Source organism: Scyliorhinus canicula, chromosome 27 (assembly GCF_902713615.1).
Source record: "Scyliorhinus canicula chromosome 27, sScyCan1.1, whole genome shotgun sequence".
In the NCBI taxonomy this organism is placed as follows: Eukaryota; Metazoa; Chordata; class Chondrichthyes; order Carcharhiniformes; family Scyliorhinidae; genus Scyliorhinus; species Scyliorhinus canicula.
Genome location: NC_052172.1, coordinates 9658417 through 9674611, shown reverse-complemented (window position 1 = coordinate 9674611; position 16195 = coordinate 9658417). Strand labels below are relative to the sequence as shown.

Below are 16195 nucleotides of genomic sequence, written 5' to 3'. Positions count from 1 at the left end.
TCTTATACACCTCAATTACGTCACCTCTCATCCTCCTTCACTCCAATGAGAAAAGCCCTCGCTCCCTCAACCTTTCCTCGTAAGACCTACCCTCCAATCCAGGCAGCATCCTGGTAAATCTCCTTTGCACCCTTTCCAATGCTTCCACATCCTTCCTATAATGAGGTGACCAGAACTGCACACAATACTCCAAATGTGGTCTAACCAAGGTCTTGTACAGTTGCAGCATAACCTCACGGCTCTTAAACTCAAGCCCCCTGTTAATAAACGCTATAAGCCTTCTTCACGGCTCTATCCACTTGGGTGGCAACTTTCAGAGATCTATGGACATGAACTCCGAGATCTCTCTGCTCCTCCACATTCTTCAGAACCCTGCTGTTTACCCTGCAATCCGCATTCAAATTTGTCCAACCAAAATGAATCACCTCGCACTTATCAGGGTTAAACTCCATCCGCCACTTTTCAGCCTCCTCCAGCTCCAAGTTCTTGTGTCAAGTAAAACGTTGTCAGTTTTCCATAAAAATTCCCAGTGGGTTCTTTCAATTCTCATCTTTTTATTTTGTAAGTCTTTATTCTTCCGTGGAATGTGGGCGTCGGTGACTGGGACCCAACCCTAATTAGCCCTTGGAGCTATGTGCCTCGCTTGGCCCGTTCAGAGGGTTCGGTTAAGGGTCAACCACTTCACTGCGGGTCTGTAGGCCCGTCCGCCGGTTGATGGGATCGTGCTGTGCACAAGAAAAGCTGCCCAGTTTGCCATACATGAGGACAATGATTGGACTTCGGAAGTGATGAGTGAATCCCACTGGGGGGGGGGGGGGGGGGCTGGTTCCTGGGAGTCATGGAGGAACATTTCCCTTTATTAAAGGAAGGAACTAGATAAAGCATTGGTGAGGAAGAGGCACCGATTGTTATTGGGGAGAGGCCTGGGCCTCGATGTGACTGGTTGGACCTTTCGACAGGTCTCATTGGGGCATCGGATAAAATTGACCCCTAATTCTCACTTTGAAGCTCACGCAGATGGGACCAGTTGGTATTCGGCATGTGGGGAGAGTACTGGTTGTATGGGCCGAATGGCCTCTTGCCCCTCCATTCCAGCCTCGCTAACTGGTTTTGCCTCCGTTTCGTAGGCCCCGAAGATTCGGAAACCTTCCAGTTGGAAGTCAGTGGGTTGGTCAGTGAGTTGCACTGTCCCTATCCATCTCTCACCACAGGGGACGTAACGTCCAGGCTGAATGACGAAGGGAGCTGCCTCCAGCTGCTGTGTAAGTACACGGTAACACTCGCTGAGAAAAACTAGACTCTGCAGGACTGCAACCAGTGTGCTCGTGTCTAATAGGTTACTGAGAGTGTATTTGTGTGCGATAACTGAGGGGAGAGCGGGTGGGGAGGATACTGGATGAATGCATGCAAATGGTGACTGGAGAGGGCACGTTGATTTAGGACTCTGGCCTACGTGAATATTTGAATAGTTAGGACACCTGACCAGCCCCTAATTTCTGTTTGGATACAGACCGACCTGGCTCCTCCCATTAATTACATCATTTGTATCCCACTAAGTTTTAATGACTGGCGTAGCTAGGACTAAATACAATCCCTCATAAATTATCCACACTCCTGGGAATCTCCAGCAATCACAACAATATTCCATTCGCCCTTTATCTGTAAACATGTAAGTGGTCAAAACCAATAATGACCTCCCCTTTTATGACTTCTTAATCACCGCTTTAGTAGATGCACCGCCTGCATTTTAAACCAGGGGTTTTAATAACATTATCGCACCGGAATATAACACACACACATTTCTACAAATATTAGAGAATTTAAACTTGAATGGTTCTGATGACCATAAACGAGAGTTTGTCTGTAAGGCATCTTGATGCTGAAGGTTTGCCCCAGAACGTTCTCCACCGTGATTTAAGTCTTGCTTGTTATTGTGACATTGCGACAGAACAGAACATGGAATGCACTGCCTGTGGTAGTAGTTGAGTCGGAAAATTTATGGACCTTCAAACGGCTATTGGATAGGTACTTGGATTAGGGTAGAATAAGGGAGTGTAGGTTAACTTCTTAAGGGCAGCACGGTAGCATTGTGGATAGCACAATTGCTTCACAGCTCCAGGGTCCCAAGTTCGATTTCGACTTGGGTCACTGTCTGTGTGGAGTCTGCACATCCTCCCCGTGACTGCGTGGGTTTCCTCCGGGTACTCCGGTTTCCTCCCACAGTCCAAAGATGTGCAGGTTGGGTGGATTGGCCATGACAAATTGTCCAAAATTCTATGATTAACCTAGGACAAAAGTTCGGCGCAACATCGTGGGCCGAAGGGCCTGTTCTGTGCTGTATTTCTCTATCTATCTATCTAACAGAACCTGCTACTGTTTCGAGGTAACGGTCCAGTAGGCTGGGCGGCTGGTTCGTGATGCAGAGCGAGGCCAATTCCCCCGTACCGGCTGAGGTTATTCATGAAGGCCCCCGTCTTCTCAACCTTGCCCCTCGCCTGAGGTGTGGTGACCCTCAGGTTAAATCACCACCAGTCAATTCTTCACCCCCCCCCCCCCCCTCCTCAAAGGGGAAAGCAGTCTGTGATGGCCTGGAACTACGGCAACTCTATTTTACCTCCGCTATGCCATCTGCCTCCATTGATCGATCTTATTTTTGTCATCTCCCTTCTACTATTGCCAGGCCGATGGAATCCCTTTCGTATTGATGCACAAGCGTACGATTCGGAGCAGGCGGAGGCCATTATGTCGCTCGAGCCCGTTCTACCATTCAGTAAGATCGTGGCCGATCTGATGGCAGCCTCAATGACACATCCTGCCTATCTTCTCCCCCCCCCCCCCCCCCCCCCCACCCCACCTTTTGATTCATGACTAATTTGCAATCTACCTCCAGCGTAAAAATATTCAATCACTCTGAGGAAGCGAGTCCCACAGAGTCTCCGTCCTCTTGAGAGCAAAACAATTCATGTGCCCCCCCCCCCCCCCCCTCACAAGTTCTAGTCTCCCCCAAAGGGAGAACATCCTTTTCAGCGTCCATGCTGCGGAGCCCCCTCAGCATCTTCTACGTCACAATAAGATCGCCACTCTTATGGTTACAGACCTTGTTATTTGCCAGGATCGTCTCATGCTCTCTCCTTGCCCCCCCTTATTTCCTTTTCCACTCCCCCTCTTGATGGTCTGTGCTCAGCCTGTTCCTCGCCGGTGTCATTGACAAGGTATCTGTCGGACGCCACTTCAACCAGCTCTTTCTCCAGAGCGCTGTTGTCATATTTATTAAATGACCTATTGAACCCTCCCCTTAACCTTCCCTGCTCCGATGAGAACAGTCCCAGCTTCTCCGGAGTCTCCCCGCATAACCATAGTCCCTCTCCCGAAGAGCTGGAGTAGGCCATTCGGCCCCTCGAGCCTGCTCCGCCATTCAATTGGATCACGGTTGGACTGTCTACTTCGTTGCCACTCCCCTTGCGCGGTCCCCCTATCCCTTGATGGCCATGAGTCACCAGGAATCTCACCGATCGCTGTCTTGGCGTGGGTTCAATTCCCGTACCGGCCTCCCCAAACAGGCACCGGAATGTGGCGACTAGGGGCTTTTCACAGTCACTTCATTGAAGCCTACTTGTGGCAGTAAGCGATGTTATTATGTTGGAACTTGAACGTCCGCTCTCTGAGTGATGAAATTCCTCCTTTATTTCAGTCTGAAATAGAGCTCGGAAGAAGAGTGATTCGGGCTCCCAACGTCAAGTCCGTTTCCCTCTCCACAGATGCTGCCTGACCTGCTGGGGTTTTCCAGCATTTTTTAAATTTAACTTAACAATGTTCTCGGGTCAGGATTCCCCCACCGCCAGCCCCCGGCCCCCGGCCTGGGTTGTCTAGTCGCAGAGGCAGCTCGCCATAGGCTACTGATGGCTTTCCTGTCCTGCCGGAGACGATGGCCGTTGCCGTTGTTCGCCAGCTTTGCCACGGGAGGGAGGGCGGGGGGGGGGGGGGGGGGGTTGTCACCATCGGCAGCACTGGAAAATCCCGCCAACGGGAAGGGCTGGAAACTCCCCAGCCTCTGTTTGTCAGCCCCTCGGCCAGTTTCCCCACTCCTCGCCCCCCTTCCATCGCCATCGGTGATGAGTAACGAAGCGGTTGCGTTGGCAGCTGGTATTGCCCTGTGCGCGTGTGTGTGTGTGTGTGTGTGTGTGTGTGCGCCGGCTGACGGCTCTTCCCTTGACTTGGGTTTCAGCGTTCCTGGGCTCCGAACTGCAGGCAGCCAGGGTCCTGCACGCCAGGCAACTCTCGCCGGCGCAGCGCCACGTACCGCGAGACGCTGGCGGCAGCGGCGAGGTGATCTTCCGGGAACTGCAGGCTCTGTGCCAAGCGCTGGGAATGGCTGAACCCACCCCAGATGTCCCGGTGTCGCAGTTGTTCCGAGACCTGGAAACCAAAGTAAGGAGGCCGGAGAACGTCGGAAGGAATGGTCGAACCTTTTTGCAATTAAATTAATCGGAACAGACAGAAAAAAAAAAGCCAATGATTCACGTCCGTGAAATTGCTGATCTGTTTTAAGGTTTCGGGACCCCGTTTCTTTGTGTGCTCGTGGCAACGGGAGAAACTGTGATGATATCACTCGGTCAGTGATCAAACGGACCAGATTAATGGTCGGGTGGGGGGGGGGGGGGGGGGGGGGGGGGGCATGGATTCAAATCCCACCCTGCTGGAATGTGAATTCAATTGACAATGCATCTTGAAGCTAGCCCCAGCAATGGAGACTGTGACAACTATCACAGCTATCCCACCTGGTTGACTATAATGTCCTTTCAGCAAAGGAAACCTGCCCGTCCTTACCCGGTCCGGCCTACAAGTGGCGCCAGACCCACAGCAAGTGGGGCACGGTGGTTAGCACTGCTGCCTCACCGCGCCGGGCGACCCGTGTTCGATTCCGGCCTGGGGTGACTGTCTGTGCGGAGTTTGCACTTTCTACCCCCCCCCCCCCCCCGTGTCTGCGTGGGATTCCTCCGGGTGCTCCGGCTTCCTCCCACCGCCCAAAGGTGTGCGGGTGAGGTGGATTGGCCGCTCTAAATTGCTCCTTTAGTGTCCAAAAGGTTAGGTGGGGTTACGGGGATGGGGGTGGAGGCGTGGGATAAAGTAGGGTGCTCTGTCCCAGGGCCGGTGCAGATTTGATGGGCCGAACGGCCTCCTTCTGCACTGTAGGGATTCCATGATTCTCATCTGCCCCCCCCCCCCCTCCCTGAAATGACCGAGCGAGACATTCCGTTCAAGGGCAATTAGGGATGGGCAACAAATGCTGGGCCCAGCCCACCGAGCTCACATTGGACAATTAAAGAGAGAAAACAATTTTCTCCCAGTGCTGTGTGTGTATCAGATTCATTACCAAAGTGTTGGTAATGTGGTTTTAAAGTGTCTTGGGAGCTCCTCACCCAGACGTTAACTCCGCAATCTATTTTGCTTCAATAGGTCATGTCCTTCTAAGAACCTAAACAAGTTCCTTGTGTACTTTTTAAAAAATGAATCTGCACACGCGTGTACGAGGAATTGCAGATGTGCACATGTAGACACAGGCCCTGTAATGGACACGCCTGTAAGCGCGCACTTTACACGGGTCAGCTCTTTGGCAGTGAGAGTCTCGTATTTCAGCCATAGGGCAGCACGGTAGCATTGTGGATAGCATAATTGCTTCACAGCTCCAGGGTGCCAGGTTCGATTCCGGCTTGGGTCACTGTCTGTGCGGAGTCTGCACATCCTCCCCATGTCTGCGTGGGTTTCCTCCGGGTGCTCCGGTTTCCTCCCACAGTCCAAAGATGTGCAGGTCAGGTGGATTGGCCGTGCTAAATTGCCCTTAGTGACCAAAATTGCCCTTAGTGTTGGGTGGGGTTACTGGGTTATGGGGATAGGGTGGAGGTGTTGACCTTGGGTAGGGTGCTCTTTCCAAGAGCCGGTGCAGACTCGATGGGCCCAATGGCCTCCTTCTGCACTGTAAATTCTATGAAATTTCGAAGCTCCTTCACTGACCGGTGAAACTCGCGTTTGTTTTTCAGATCAGAGATGTTCGTTCCGGACTGGGCCAGGATGGAGTGGGGAAACCCTTGCTGAGCCGAACTCTGGAGCCTGATCAATGGGTAGAGATACATTGACGTCCACAATGTCTGCGCCTCTTTACGGACAAGGCGACGATAGCTACCAGTCTGATAGCCACTTCTAGCTCAGATCTTCTCTTGTATTGTGCACTGGTCCCGGTTAAAACTCGGGCGGCACGGTGACACAGCGATTAGCACTGCCGCCTTGCAGCGCCAGAGACTCAGGTTCGATTCCGACCTCGGGTGACTGTCTGTGTGGAGTCTACACGTTCTTCTCCCCCCACCCCTCCCGTGTCTGCCTGGGTTTGCTCCGGGTGCTCCGGTTTCCTCCCACAGCCCAAAGATGTGCAGGTTAGGTGGATTGGCTGTGATAAATTGCCCTTTGTGTCCAATGATGTGCATGTTGGGTGGGGGTACAGGGATACGGTGGGCGTGGGCCTAGGTAGGATGCTCTTTCGGTGGGTTGTCTGAGACTCGATGGGCCGAATGGCCACCTTCTCCACCACAGAGATTCTATGGCATTCATTTCCCAGCGTCTCTGCCACTGAGGATTTGGGCCAGGGGTTAGGGCGCTGAGGTGAAGAGGAAATCACCCACTCCCACCCCACTCATAGACATAGAACATACAGTGCAGAAGGAGGCCATTCGGCCCATCGAGTCTGCACCAACCCACTTAAGCCCTCACTTCCACCCTATTCCCCGTAACACAATAACCCCTCCTACCCTTTTTGGTCACTAAGGGCAATTTACCATGGCCAATCCACCTAACCTGCACGTCTTTGGACTGTGGGAGGAAACCGGAGCACCCGGAGGAAACCCACGCAGACACTGGGAGAACGTGCGGACTCCACACAGACAGTGACCCAGCGGGGAATCGAACCTGGGACCCAGGCGCTGTGAAGCCTCAGTGCTATCCACTTGTGTTACCGTGCTGCCCTAAACTCCAAACCCCACTCATCTGGTGGCCTATCAGGGCCAGGATTGATTGCCCCAACTAATCGTGAGAGATTGGACTCGCCCAATTTTATGGAAGGAGGGGGTGAGAATTTTGAGGGAAGCCCATGCCCTCTGTGGTGTGATATGGCAACGTACCAAGGGTACATCACCAGCCAAGGCTGCCCAATGATACCTTGACAACAGGTGGCCCTGCAACTCTCTGCCTATCTGAAGGCCTTGTACACGTCCCCTGGTGATGTGGGCCTTGCTGCCTGCAGGCCGATATTTACTGGGTGCGTGCGCCCAGGGTCCTGTAACCGGGTTACAATCGCAGAGTGAGAGATTGTGGAGCAACGCTGTTCCGTTTTTGAAGCAAACTATTTTCTCCCGTAAGCGTGCAGAGCTGGCCGTACCCCTTCACCTTACACCCTCCTTACAGGGGGTGGTGTGGGAGGGGGGGGGGGGGGGGTCATTGGTAGAATCATTGGACTAATAATCCAGAGGCCTAAAGATGGAAGGCCGGGGCAGGATTCTCAGTGACGGTTGCCATGACAACCGTCACCGGTTGCTGTGAGAAACCCGTCTGGTTCACGAATGACCCTTCAGGGGAAGGAAATCGGCCGGCCTGGCCTACTTGTAACTCCAGACCCCCACAGCGATGGGGTCGGCCCCTGTGAAACGGCCCGAGCGAGCCGCTGAGCTCAAGGGGCAATTAGGGATGGGCAATAAAAGCTGGGCCCGGTCCGGCGGCGCCCACATCCCCGTGGCAGGTATGAAACGCACTCTCTCTAACCCACTGTTCTCTGCACCTCAGGAGCATCTGAAGGAGATCCACCGAGCGATGTGCGTTGAGTACGGGTGCCGCAGGCAGATGTTAATCAGCCGTTTGGACGTGACGGTGCAGTCCTTCCACTGGTCCGAGGGAGCAAAGGTTTGGAAACTCCTGGGCGCATCCGCACATTGGAAACGTGGGGCATCTTAACAAAACTGTACACTGGGACTAGAATACAAGAGCAGGGATGTACTTCTGAGGCTGTATCAGGCTTTGGTCAGACCCCATTTGGAGTATTGTGAGCAGTTTTGGGGCCCCCTATCTAAGGAAGGATGTGCTGGCCTTGGAAAGGGTCCAGAGGAGGTTCACAAGAATGATCCCTGGAATGAAGAGCTTGTCGTATGAGGAACGGTTGAGGACTCTGGGTCTGTACTCGTTGGAGTTTAGAAGGATGAGGGGGGGGTCTTATTGGAACTTCAAGGACACTGCGAGGCCCGGATAGAGTGGACGTGGAGAGGATGTTTCCACTTGGAGGAGAAACTGGAACCCGTGGGACTGAAGGGACGATCCTTTAAAACCGAGATGAGGAGGAATTTCTTCAGCCAGAGGGGGGTGAATCTGTGGAACTCTTTGCCGCAGAAGGCTGTGGAGGCCAAATCACTGAGTGTCTTTAAGACAGAGATAGATAGGTTCTTGATTAATAAGGGGATCAGGGGTTATGGGGAGGAGGCAGGAGAATGGGGATGAGAAAATATCAGCCATGATTGAATGGGGGAGCAGACTTGATGGGCCGAGTGGCCTAATTCTGCTCCTATGTCTTATGGGCTTACAAGGAACACGTTTGCTGAGCTGATGTAATTGGGTGCGGGAATGTTTATGCTGGAGTAGAATCCCCTCTTGCCTTTTGCAAACCATTTTGGACGGCTGAGCTGGCAAACCAGGGCAGCAGGGTAGCATGGTGGTTAGCATAAATGCTTCACAGCTCCAGGGTCCCAGGTTCGATTCCCGGCTGGGTCACTGTCTGTGCGGAGTCTGCACATCCTCCCCGTGTGTGCGTGGGTTTCCTCCGGGTGCTCCGGTTTCCTCCCACAGTCCAAAGATGTGCGGGTCAGGTGGATTGGCCAGGCTAAATTGCCCTTTGTGTCCTAAAAAATAAGGTTAATGGGGGTTGTTGGGTTACTGGGATAGGTATACGTGTGTTTGAGTAGGGTGATCATTGCTCGGCACAACATCGAGGGCCGAAGGGCCTGTTCTGTGCTGTACTGTTCTAATTCTTAAAAAAAACCAGTGGGACTGACCTGAAGTTGGGGGTCGCCCCTTGGGAAGGCCGGACTCCTGAAATGAGATGAAATTTGTGAGGCGAGGTTGCACAGACACGGCCGGCGTCCCCTTGGGGTGGTCTGATCGAGGCTTTTCAGACGATTTGAAGGGTTTGTTTGCATCGATGGTACGAAGCTGTTCATCTCTGGAGGTAGGGTTCGGATTCAGGGCATCGTCCAACATGAGTCATGATTGAGAAACGCTAGGGCAGCACGGTGGCCTAGTGGTTAGCACAACCGCCTCACGGCGCTGAGGTCCCAGGTTCGATCCCGGCTCTGGGTCACTGTCCGTGTGGAGTTTGCACATTCTCCCCGTGTCTGCGTGGGTTTCGCCCCCACAACCCAAAGATGTGCAGAGTAGGTGGATTGGCCACGCTAAGTTGCCCCTTAATTGAAAAAAATAATTGGGTAATCTAAATTTAAAAAAAAAAATGATTGAGAAACGCTGAACAATTCTGCCCCCCCCCCCCCCCCCCCCCCCAGGTCAGTGCGCGCAACCGTGTGTCCTGTTACGGGCCGAGCGGGGCAGGCTGTCGTTGCCGCGGCGCTCTTTACAAACTCAGCTTCGCCATTCGCCACCATCCCGCTGCCGCAGTCGGTCCTTCACGGCCAACGTAAAGGTTTTTCTCTTTCCCACTATGTTTCAGAAACACGGGACCGTGATGGGACAGCTGTACCAGCCCCTGCGACAGGTCCTTTGCGCCAGTAGTGGTGTCACCCTCGCCCACCTGCTGTCGGCTCGGGAGGACCTGTCCGTAATCACCAAAACCACCAGCGCGAGCAGCCGGGAGAAAACTGCGTGCCCAGTCAACAAGGTAAAGGTGGGGGGGGGGGGCGCGAGGTTAATACCAGCAAGGAACGTGGGAGGGAAAGGTGAATACCAGCAAGGAGCTGGGGAGGGAAAGGTGAATACCAGCAGGGAACTGGGGAGGGAGAGGTGAATACCAGCAGAGAACTGGGGATGGGAAGGTGAATACCAGCAAGGAACTGGGGAGGGGAAGGTGAATACCAGCAAGGAACTGGGGAGGGGAAGGTGAATACCAGCAGAGAACTGGGGAGGGGAAGGTGAATACCAGCAGAGAATGGGGGGAGGGGAAGGTGAATACCAGCAGAGAATTAGGGGAAGGTGAATACCAGCAAGGAACTGGGGAGGGGAAGGTGAATACCAGCAGAGAACTGGGGAGGGGAAGGTGAATACCAGCAGAGAATTAGGGGAAGGTGAATACCAGCAGAGAACTGGGGAGGGGAAGGTGAATACCAGCAGAGAACTGGGGAGGGGAAGGTGAATACCAGCAGAGAACTGGGGAGGGGAAGGTGAATATCAGCAGAGAACTGGGGAAGGTGCATACCAACAGAGAACTGGGGGAGGAAGGTAAATAACAGCAGAGAACAGGGGAAGGCGAATGCCAGCAGAGAGCGGGAAGGGAAGGGGTGAATACCAGCAGAGAACGGGAGGGGAAGGTGAATACCAGCAGGAACTGGGGAGGGGGAAGGTAAATACCAGCAGAGAACTGGGGATGGTGAATACCAGCAGAGAACTGGGGGAGGAAGGCGAATACCAGCAGAGAACAGGGGAAGGTGAATACCAGCAGAGAACTGGGGGAGGAAGGCGAATACCAGCAGAGAACTGGGGGAGGAAGGCGAATACCAGCAGAGAATGGGGGAGGGGGAAGGTGAATACCAGCAGAGAATTAGGGGAAGGTGAATACCAGCAAGGAACTGGGGAGGGGAAGGTGAATACCAGCAGAGAACTGGGGAGGGGAAGGTGAATACCAGCAGAGAATTAGGGGAAGGTGAATACCAGCAGAGAATGGGGGAGGGGAAGGTGAATACCAGCAGAGAACTGGGGAGGGGAAGGTGAATACCAGCAGAGAACTGGGGAGGGGAAGGTGAATACCAGCAGAGAACAGGGGAAGGTGAATACCAGCAGAGAACTGGGGGAGGAAGGCGAATACCAGCAGAGAACTGGGGGAGGAAGGCGAATACCAGCAGAGAACAGGGGAAGGTGAAGGTGAACTGGGGAGGAAGATAATAAACGACAGAGAGCTGATGAAGGGAGCTATTCACCAGCAGAGAACTGGGTGAGAGACAGTACGGTGATGAAACTGGGCGGGGGAGAGGGGGGGGGGGGGGAGGCTGAGCTAGCAGGGATCTGGGTGGAGTTCTACTGCAACGGAGTGAGGGTGACTATTAACAGCGTACTGGGCGAGGGAGTGGAGCGAGGGTGGGGGGGCGCAGCGGGGGGGGGGGGGGGGGGGGGGGGGGGGGGGGGGGGGGGCGGATGCCAATAGGTGGCAATACGGTTTGGTAATCGGGTCTCGCTTAGAACACTCCCCCACCTGAGCCTCCGGGTTTAAGATTGTGGCATTTTAGCATGTCCTGGGAAAAATGTCACCTCCTTTCTTTTTTCTTTTTGTTACGTTTCGCAGGTCCTGATGGGGCCTGTGCCCGACCGGGGAGGGAGACCCGGAGAGATCGAGGCCCCGATGCCCTCGTGGGGCGACCGGCGCAGCGGCAGTGGTGGTGGTGGCGGGGGTGGGCGCAGACAGCAATGGAGGGGTAAAGGGGGTAAAGGGGGAAAGCACAAGTGAAGCTGAACTGGGAACTCTCCCACTCCACGACTCCCATCCCCCCCCCCAGACGGTCGGGCAGGGGCGTGGAAATGTTGGAATGGCAGCAAACAGTCGGAGTACTCTGCTGTGGGAAGCAAGATCAATCGCTGGAGCGACGAGGGAGGCAGCGTGGGGAATGACCACCGTGAACGTTTCTGTGGAGCAGTTCAACACGCTGCAGCGTTGGGTGCAGACCGGCCAGGGTGGAGGGGGTGCGACAGCAAGGGGCTGCGGTTTCAGACACAGCGGACAATCACGTCAACCTCTGACCTTTTGGCCAATGGGCTTATTGGGAAATGAGGGATGGTGAGGTGGGGTGGGGGGGTGATGATGGGGGAAGGAAAGGGATTGTGTGCGTTCATGCCCAGGGAACTCGCTTCCCCGCTGGGCGACTGTTCAGGTACCAAGGGGCTGTACCTGCGCCAGTCGTAGCGTTAACCCGCGTCGCAGTTTGCGTTGCGCAGGTTCCTTTACTGACGACTCTCTGCGGAGGGGAATGTTTGAAAAGTTTCTGCAAAATGTTTAATTGATGTATCCTTGTTTGTTTGAATCTCCGCGTGGTGGCTGGCATTCGGGTCGGAATGCTGGGTAATTTATATTTTGGGGAAACAATTAAAACCAAATCTCATTCCGCTTGTCTAGGTTTGTGTTTTGTGCCAAATATTCACCAAATATTCACCGGGCGTGATTCGTCCAGCCCTGGGCCGGGCCGGAGAATCCCTGCGAATGGGCCACGCCGCCCCGACTCCGGCACGCGATTCTCCGCAGAGCGGAGGATCGGCGCCATTGGCGGCGGTGAGGTTGGTGCGGCGCTGGTCGCGGGCCGCTCTCCGCAGCCGGCCCACCCATTCTCTGGGCCGGATGGGCTGAGAGCAAAGTCCCGCCGGCGGCGTTCTAATCTGCTCTGAGCCGGCGGGGCCTCGGCGTTGAAGGGTCGGGCGGCGGCCTGTGGAGGGGTGTCCGACCCCGGGGGGGGGGGGCCTCCGATGCGGCCTGGCCCACTGTGGCTGGGGGCCTCCTTTCCTACGCGGCGACCCCTGTAGTCCTGCGCCATATTGCGTCGGGGCCGGCGCGTTGAAGGAGGCCGCCTCGCATGTCCTCATTGGCGCCGGCGCAACTGCGCAAGTGCTGATCCCGCGGCGAGCAGTTCGCGCCGGGATCGGCAGCTGGAGCGACGCGAACCGCTCCAGCGCCGTGCTGCCCCCCTGGAGGGGCCAGAATTAGTCCTGGGGAGTGGCCCGTTCACGCCGTCATAAAACGCGACGGTGTTTACCGCGGCGTGGACACTCTGCCGCGGGATTGGAGAATCCCGACCACCATGTCCTCGCTATTTCCTGGAGTTTACCTTTAGTTGCCACGAAGGGTGATAGAACTTTGGAACTCTCTCCCTCAGACAGTAGTCGAAGCTAAAGCAGTTGTATAATATTAAATCTGAGGTCGATAGATATTTGTTGAGCAAAGATATTAAGGGTTATAGAGTTCGGTCACAGATCAGCCATGATCTCATTGAATGGTGGGACAGGCTTGCTGGGCTGGATGTCCCTTTCCTGTCCTACGCGCACAGTGGTTCATGGATCATAGAGTCCCAACAGTGCAGAAGGAGGCCATTTGGCCCATCGAGTCTGCACCAACCCTCTGAAATAGCACTCAACCCAAGCCCACTTTGCCGCCCTAGCCCAATAACCCCTTAACCTAACCTACACATCCCTGGGCACCATGGGCAATCCACCTAACCTGCACATCTTTGGAGTGTGGGAGTAAACCGGAGGAAACCCACGCAGACACGGGGAGAACGTGCAAACTCCACACAGTCACCCGAGGCCAGAATTGAACCCGGGTCCCTGATGCCATGAGGTGGCAGTGCTAACCACTGTGCCGCACACCGCGCCAAGATTAGCACTACAGCCTCGCAGCGCCAAGATTCAATTCGACCTTGGTGTGGATTCTGCACGTTCTCCCCTGTGTCTGCCTGGGTTTCCTCCGGGTGCTCCGGTTTCCCCCCGCAGTCCAAAGATGTGGAGGTCAGGTGGATTGGCCATGCTAAATTGCCCCTTCGTGGTCAAAGGTTGTGCGGGGATGGCCGGGGAATTGGGCCGAGGTTGGGGGTGCTCTTTCGAAGGGTTGGTGCAGACTCGATGGGCCGAATGGCCCCCTTCTGCACTGTAGGGATTCTATGATTCTAACCTTCAGTCAAAAGAATGGTACGACCAGCGGTTATGATATCAAACACCCCACTGTGATCTGGCTGTGAAATGGGTGACCAGTAAACCCTCCTCGCTTTATGAAAGGCAGGTTAAACTAACCCTTCAGCGAGATGAGGCCCTGGTTCAAGTGCCCGAGTGAACAATATCCGGCTTTCACAGTGAGAGCTTGACACGAAATGCTGCTGATGGAGAAGCAATTGCATCAGAAGTGGGAGGTAGCAGCATTGAGAAAATGTGTGGACTCCTATATCTTAAAAACATTAAGGGACGTGGGGATAGAGCAGCAGAACGCTTGGTGCAGTTGTCGATCGGTCCTAGAAGCTCGCAGCAGGAGGAGACCATTCGGCCCTTCGAGTCTGCTCCGTCAAGATCTCACTGAATGGCGGCGAGGGCTCGACGGGCTGAATGAACATAAGAACATAAGAACTAGGAGCAGGAGTAGGCCATCTGGCCCCTCGAGCCTGCTCCGCCATTCAATGAGATCATGGCTGATCTTTTGTGGACTCAGCTCCACTTTCCGGCCCGAACACCATAACCCTTAATCCCTTTATTCTTCAAAAAACTATCTATCTTTACCTTAAAAAATGAGTGGTCAAGGTCAGTGAACGTATCTTCAAATGCCATATCCTACCAACTGCATTACTAGCTTCAAACATGCTCAATGCAACCCCACCCACCCACCCCCTCATCACTCCCTTGAATGGCCTGCTCCAATGGACCTTCTCAATGGTCCATCAACGTATCCGTCTGCGATGTGCGAGATGGGAAGATTTACCCTTCATGTTTCCTCTTATGCAGAAGTTTAAAAACTAGGGGTCATAAATATCAGGCCGGGGTGGGGTAGGGGAGGAGTTTCCCGTTGTGGGCAGCCCCACGCCGTCGGGAAATCGGCGGATGTGAGTGTGCGCTGCCGTCGAAACCGGGGATCCAGCCGACAGAGAATCCAGCCCCAGATCCTAAATCCTTCAGGGTATGTGGCATTCGCCTCGTTACTAAAAGCAGTGGCAAAGCCTTAGATTCAGTGAAGATTAAATTAGGCACACGAGAGAAAAATGAATGAATGGATTTTCTGACGGGGCTACTGCGGGCCTCTGGACCATTACCACCGGTATAGACCTGATGGGCTGAATGGCCTGATTCGGCGCTCTGCATTGATTGTAATTGTGTTTTGCGTTCCCACTGGGCCTGTGTGTCTCTTCCATGAGGGACTTCCTCCCCATGTCCCTGTTCCTCCCACATACCTTGCTGAATAGAACTGAATCCTTGCTGGGGGGGGGGGGGGGGGGGGGGGGGGGGATGTGGGACCTTGCTTTGAAAATTCCTTTCTGGAAAATGTGTCCCCCCCCCCCCTTCCCCACTCAGAGGAGTCGATTCCCCAAGGTGGGTCTATTTTCTCAAATGAATCGAAGCTTCCGTTTACACATTTACTGATGTGCGGCCGAATATTTGCCACGGCAGAAGGACCGAGGAAGAACTTTCGCCAAAATGGTGCCGGAGACCCAAATCTGAAAGTCCTTCATTTGGAAGCAAATTTTCACCGTCGATGTTTCTGAAATATGACTTGTGGGATTTATGAATTTGAGCAAAAGATCTTCACCATATTTCTTTAATATGGTGAAGTCTGTAATGGATGTATAGATCTATTTTATTTCATTTCAGCATGGCTCCTGAGGTCTACCTCTGGTGTACACTAGGTGAGTTGACGGGGCGAGTACAAGGGAAAAGGTTGGTGTGTGGAGGGGCATGGGTTGGCATGATTTGGCACTCTGTTAGCAAAGGACCGGGGGGGGGAGGTGGGAGCTTGCATTGGCATGGATGGGGTATGTTTAATGCACGGGAAGAGTGAGGGCTGGAGAGTCATACTGTTTTTATTGTAACTGGGATGAAGTCCTGGAGACGGGGGCTTGTTAAACAGCCCACCCTGGCTCTCGGCACCCACTCTGGCTGCCTCCACACTGTTCCTGCGTGCCAACTCGTTAGGATCCGCTTCCCCAGGAACGGAAACCCAGCTGTCCGGGGAAGTTCAATATCGACAAACCAATAACACAGGAATATCTATAAACCGATACGACCTCAATAGCACCTCCTGGGGAGGAGGTGGCGACCTAGTATTTTCGTTGGACTCGTAATCGAAGGCCCAGGATAAAGCCCTGGGATCCTGAGTTCAAATCCCACCCTGGCAGATGGTGAAATGTGAATTCAATAAAAATCTGAAAGCATTGTCGATTGTTGTAAAAACCCATCTGGTTCACTAATGTTCTTTAGGGAAGGAAAT

General features: G+C 54.0%; 1 protein-coding gene across 1 annotated transcript; it reads left to right on the top strand.

Annotated features, from left to right (window-relative positions):
- The first annotated feature begins 1133 nt into the window (after window positions 1-1133).
- On the top strand, window positions 1134-12347 carry LOC119957839 (protein FAM98B-like). The gene is made up of 6 exons (XM_038785983.1): window positions 1134-1262; window positions 4226-4428; window positions 6039-6119; window positions 7828-7944; window positions 9752-9919; window positions 11534-12347. Exons 2-6 carry the CDS (start codon window positions 4369-4371, stop codon window positions 11693-11695), a joined length of 588 nt encoding a protein of 195 aa, XP_038641911.1. The 5' UTR covers window positions 1134-1262; window positions 4226-4368; the 3' UTR covers window positions 11696-12347.
- Window positions 12348-16195: the final 3848 nt, after the last annotated feature.

Bases quoted from the DNA above. Each gene is read 5' to 3' on its own strand.
- LOC119957839 (XM_038785983.1), top strand. From the start codon at position 4,369: ATGGCTGAACCCACCCCAGATGTCCCGGTGTCGCAGTTGTTCCGAGAC. The intron at 6,120-7,827 runs GTAGAGATACAT...TCTGCACCTCAG, and splicing joins CTCTGGAGCCTGATCAATGG to GAGCATCTGAAGGAGATCCA. The intron at 7,945-9,751 runs GTTTGGAAACTC...ACTATGTTTCAG, and splicing joins ACTGGTCCGAGGGAGCAAAG to AAACACGGGACCGTGATGGG.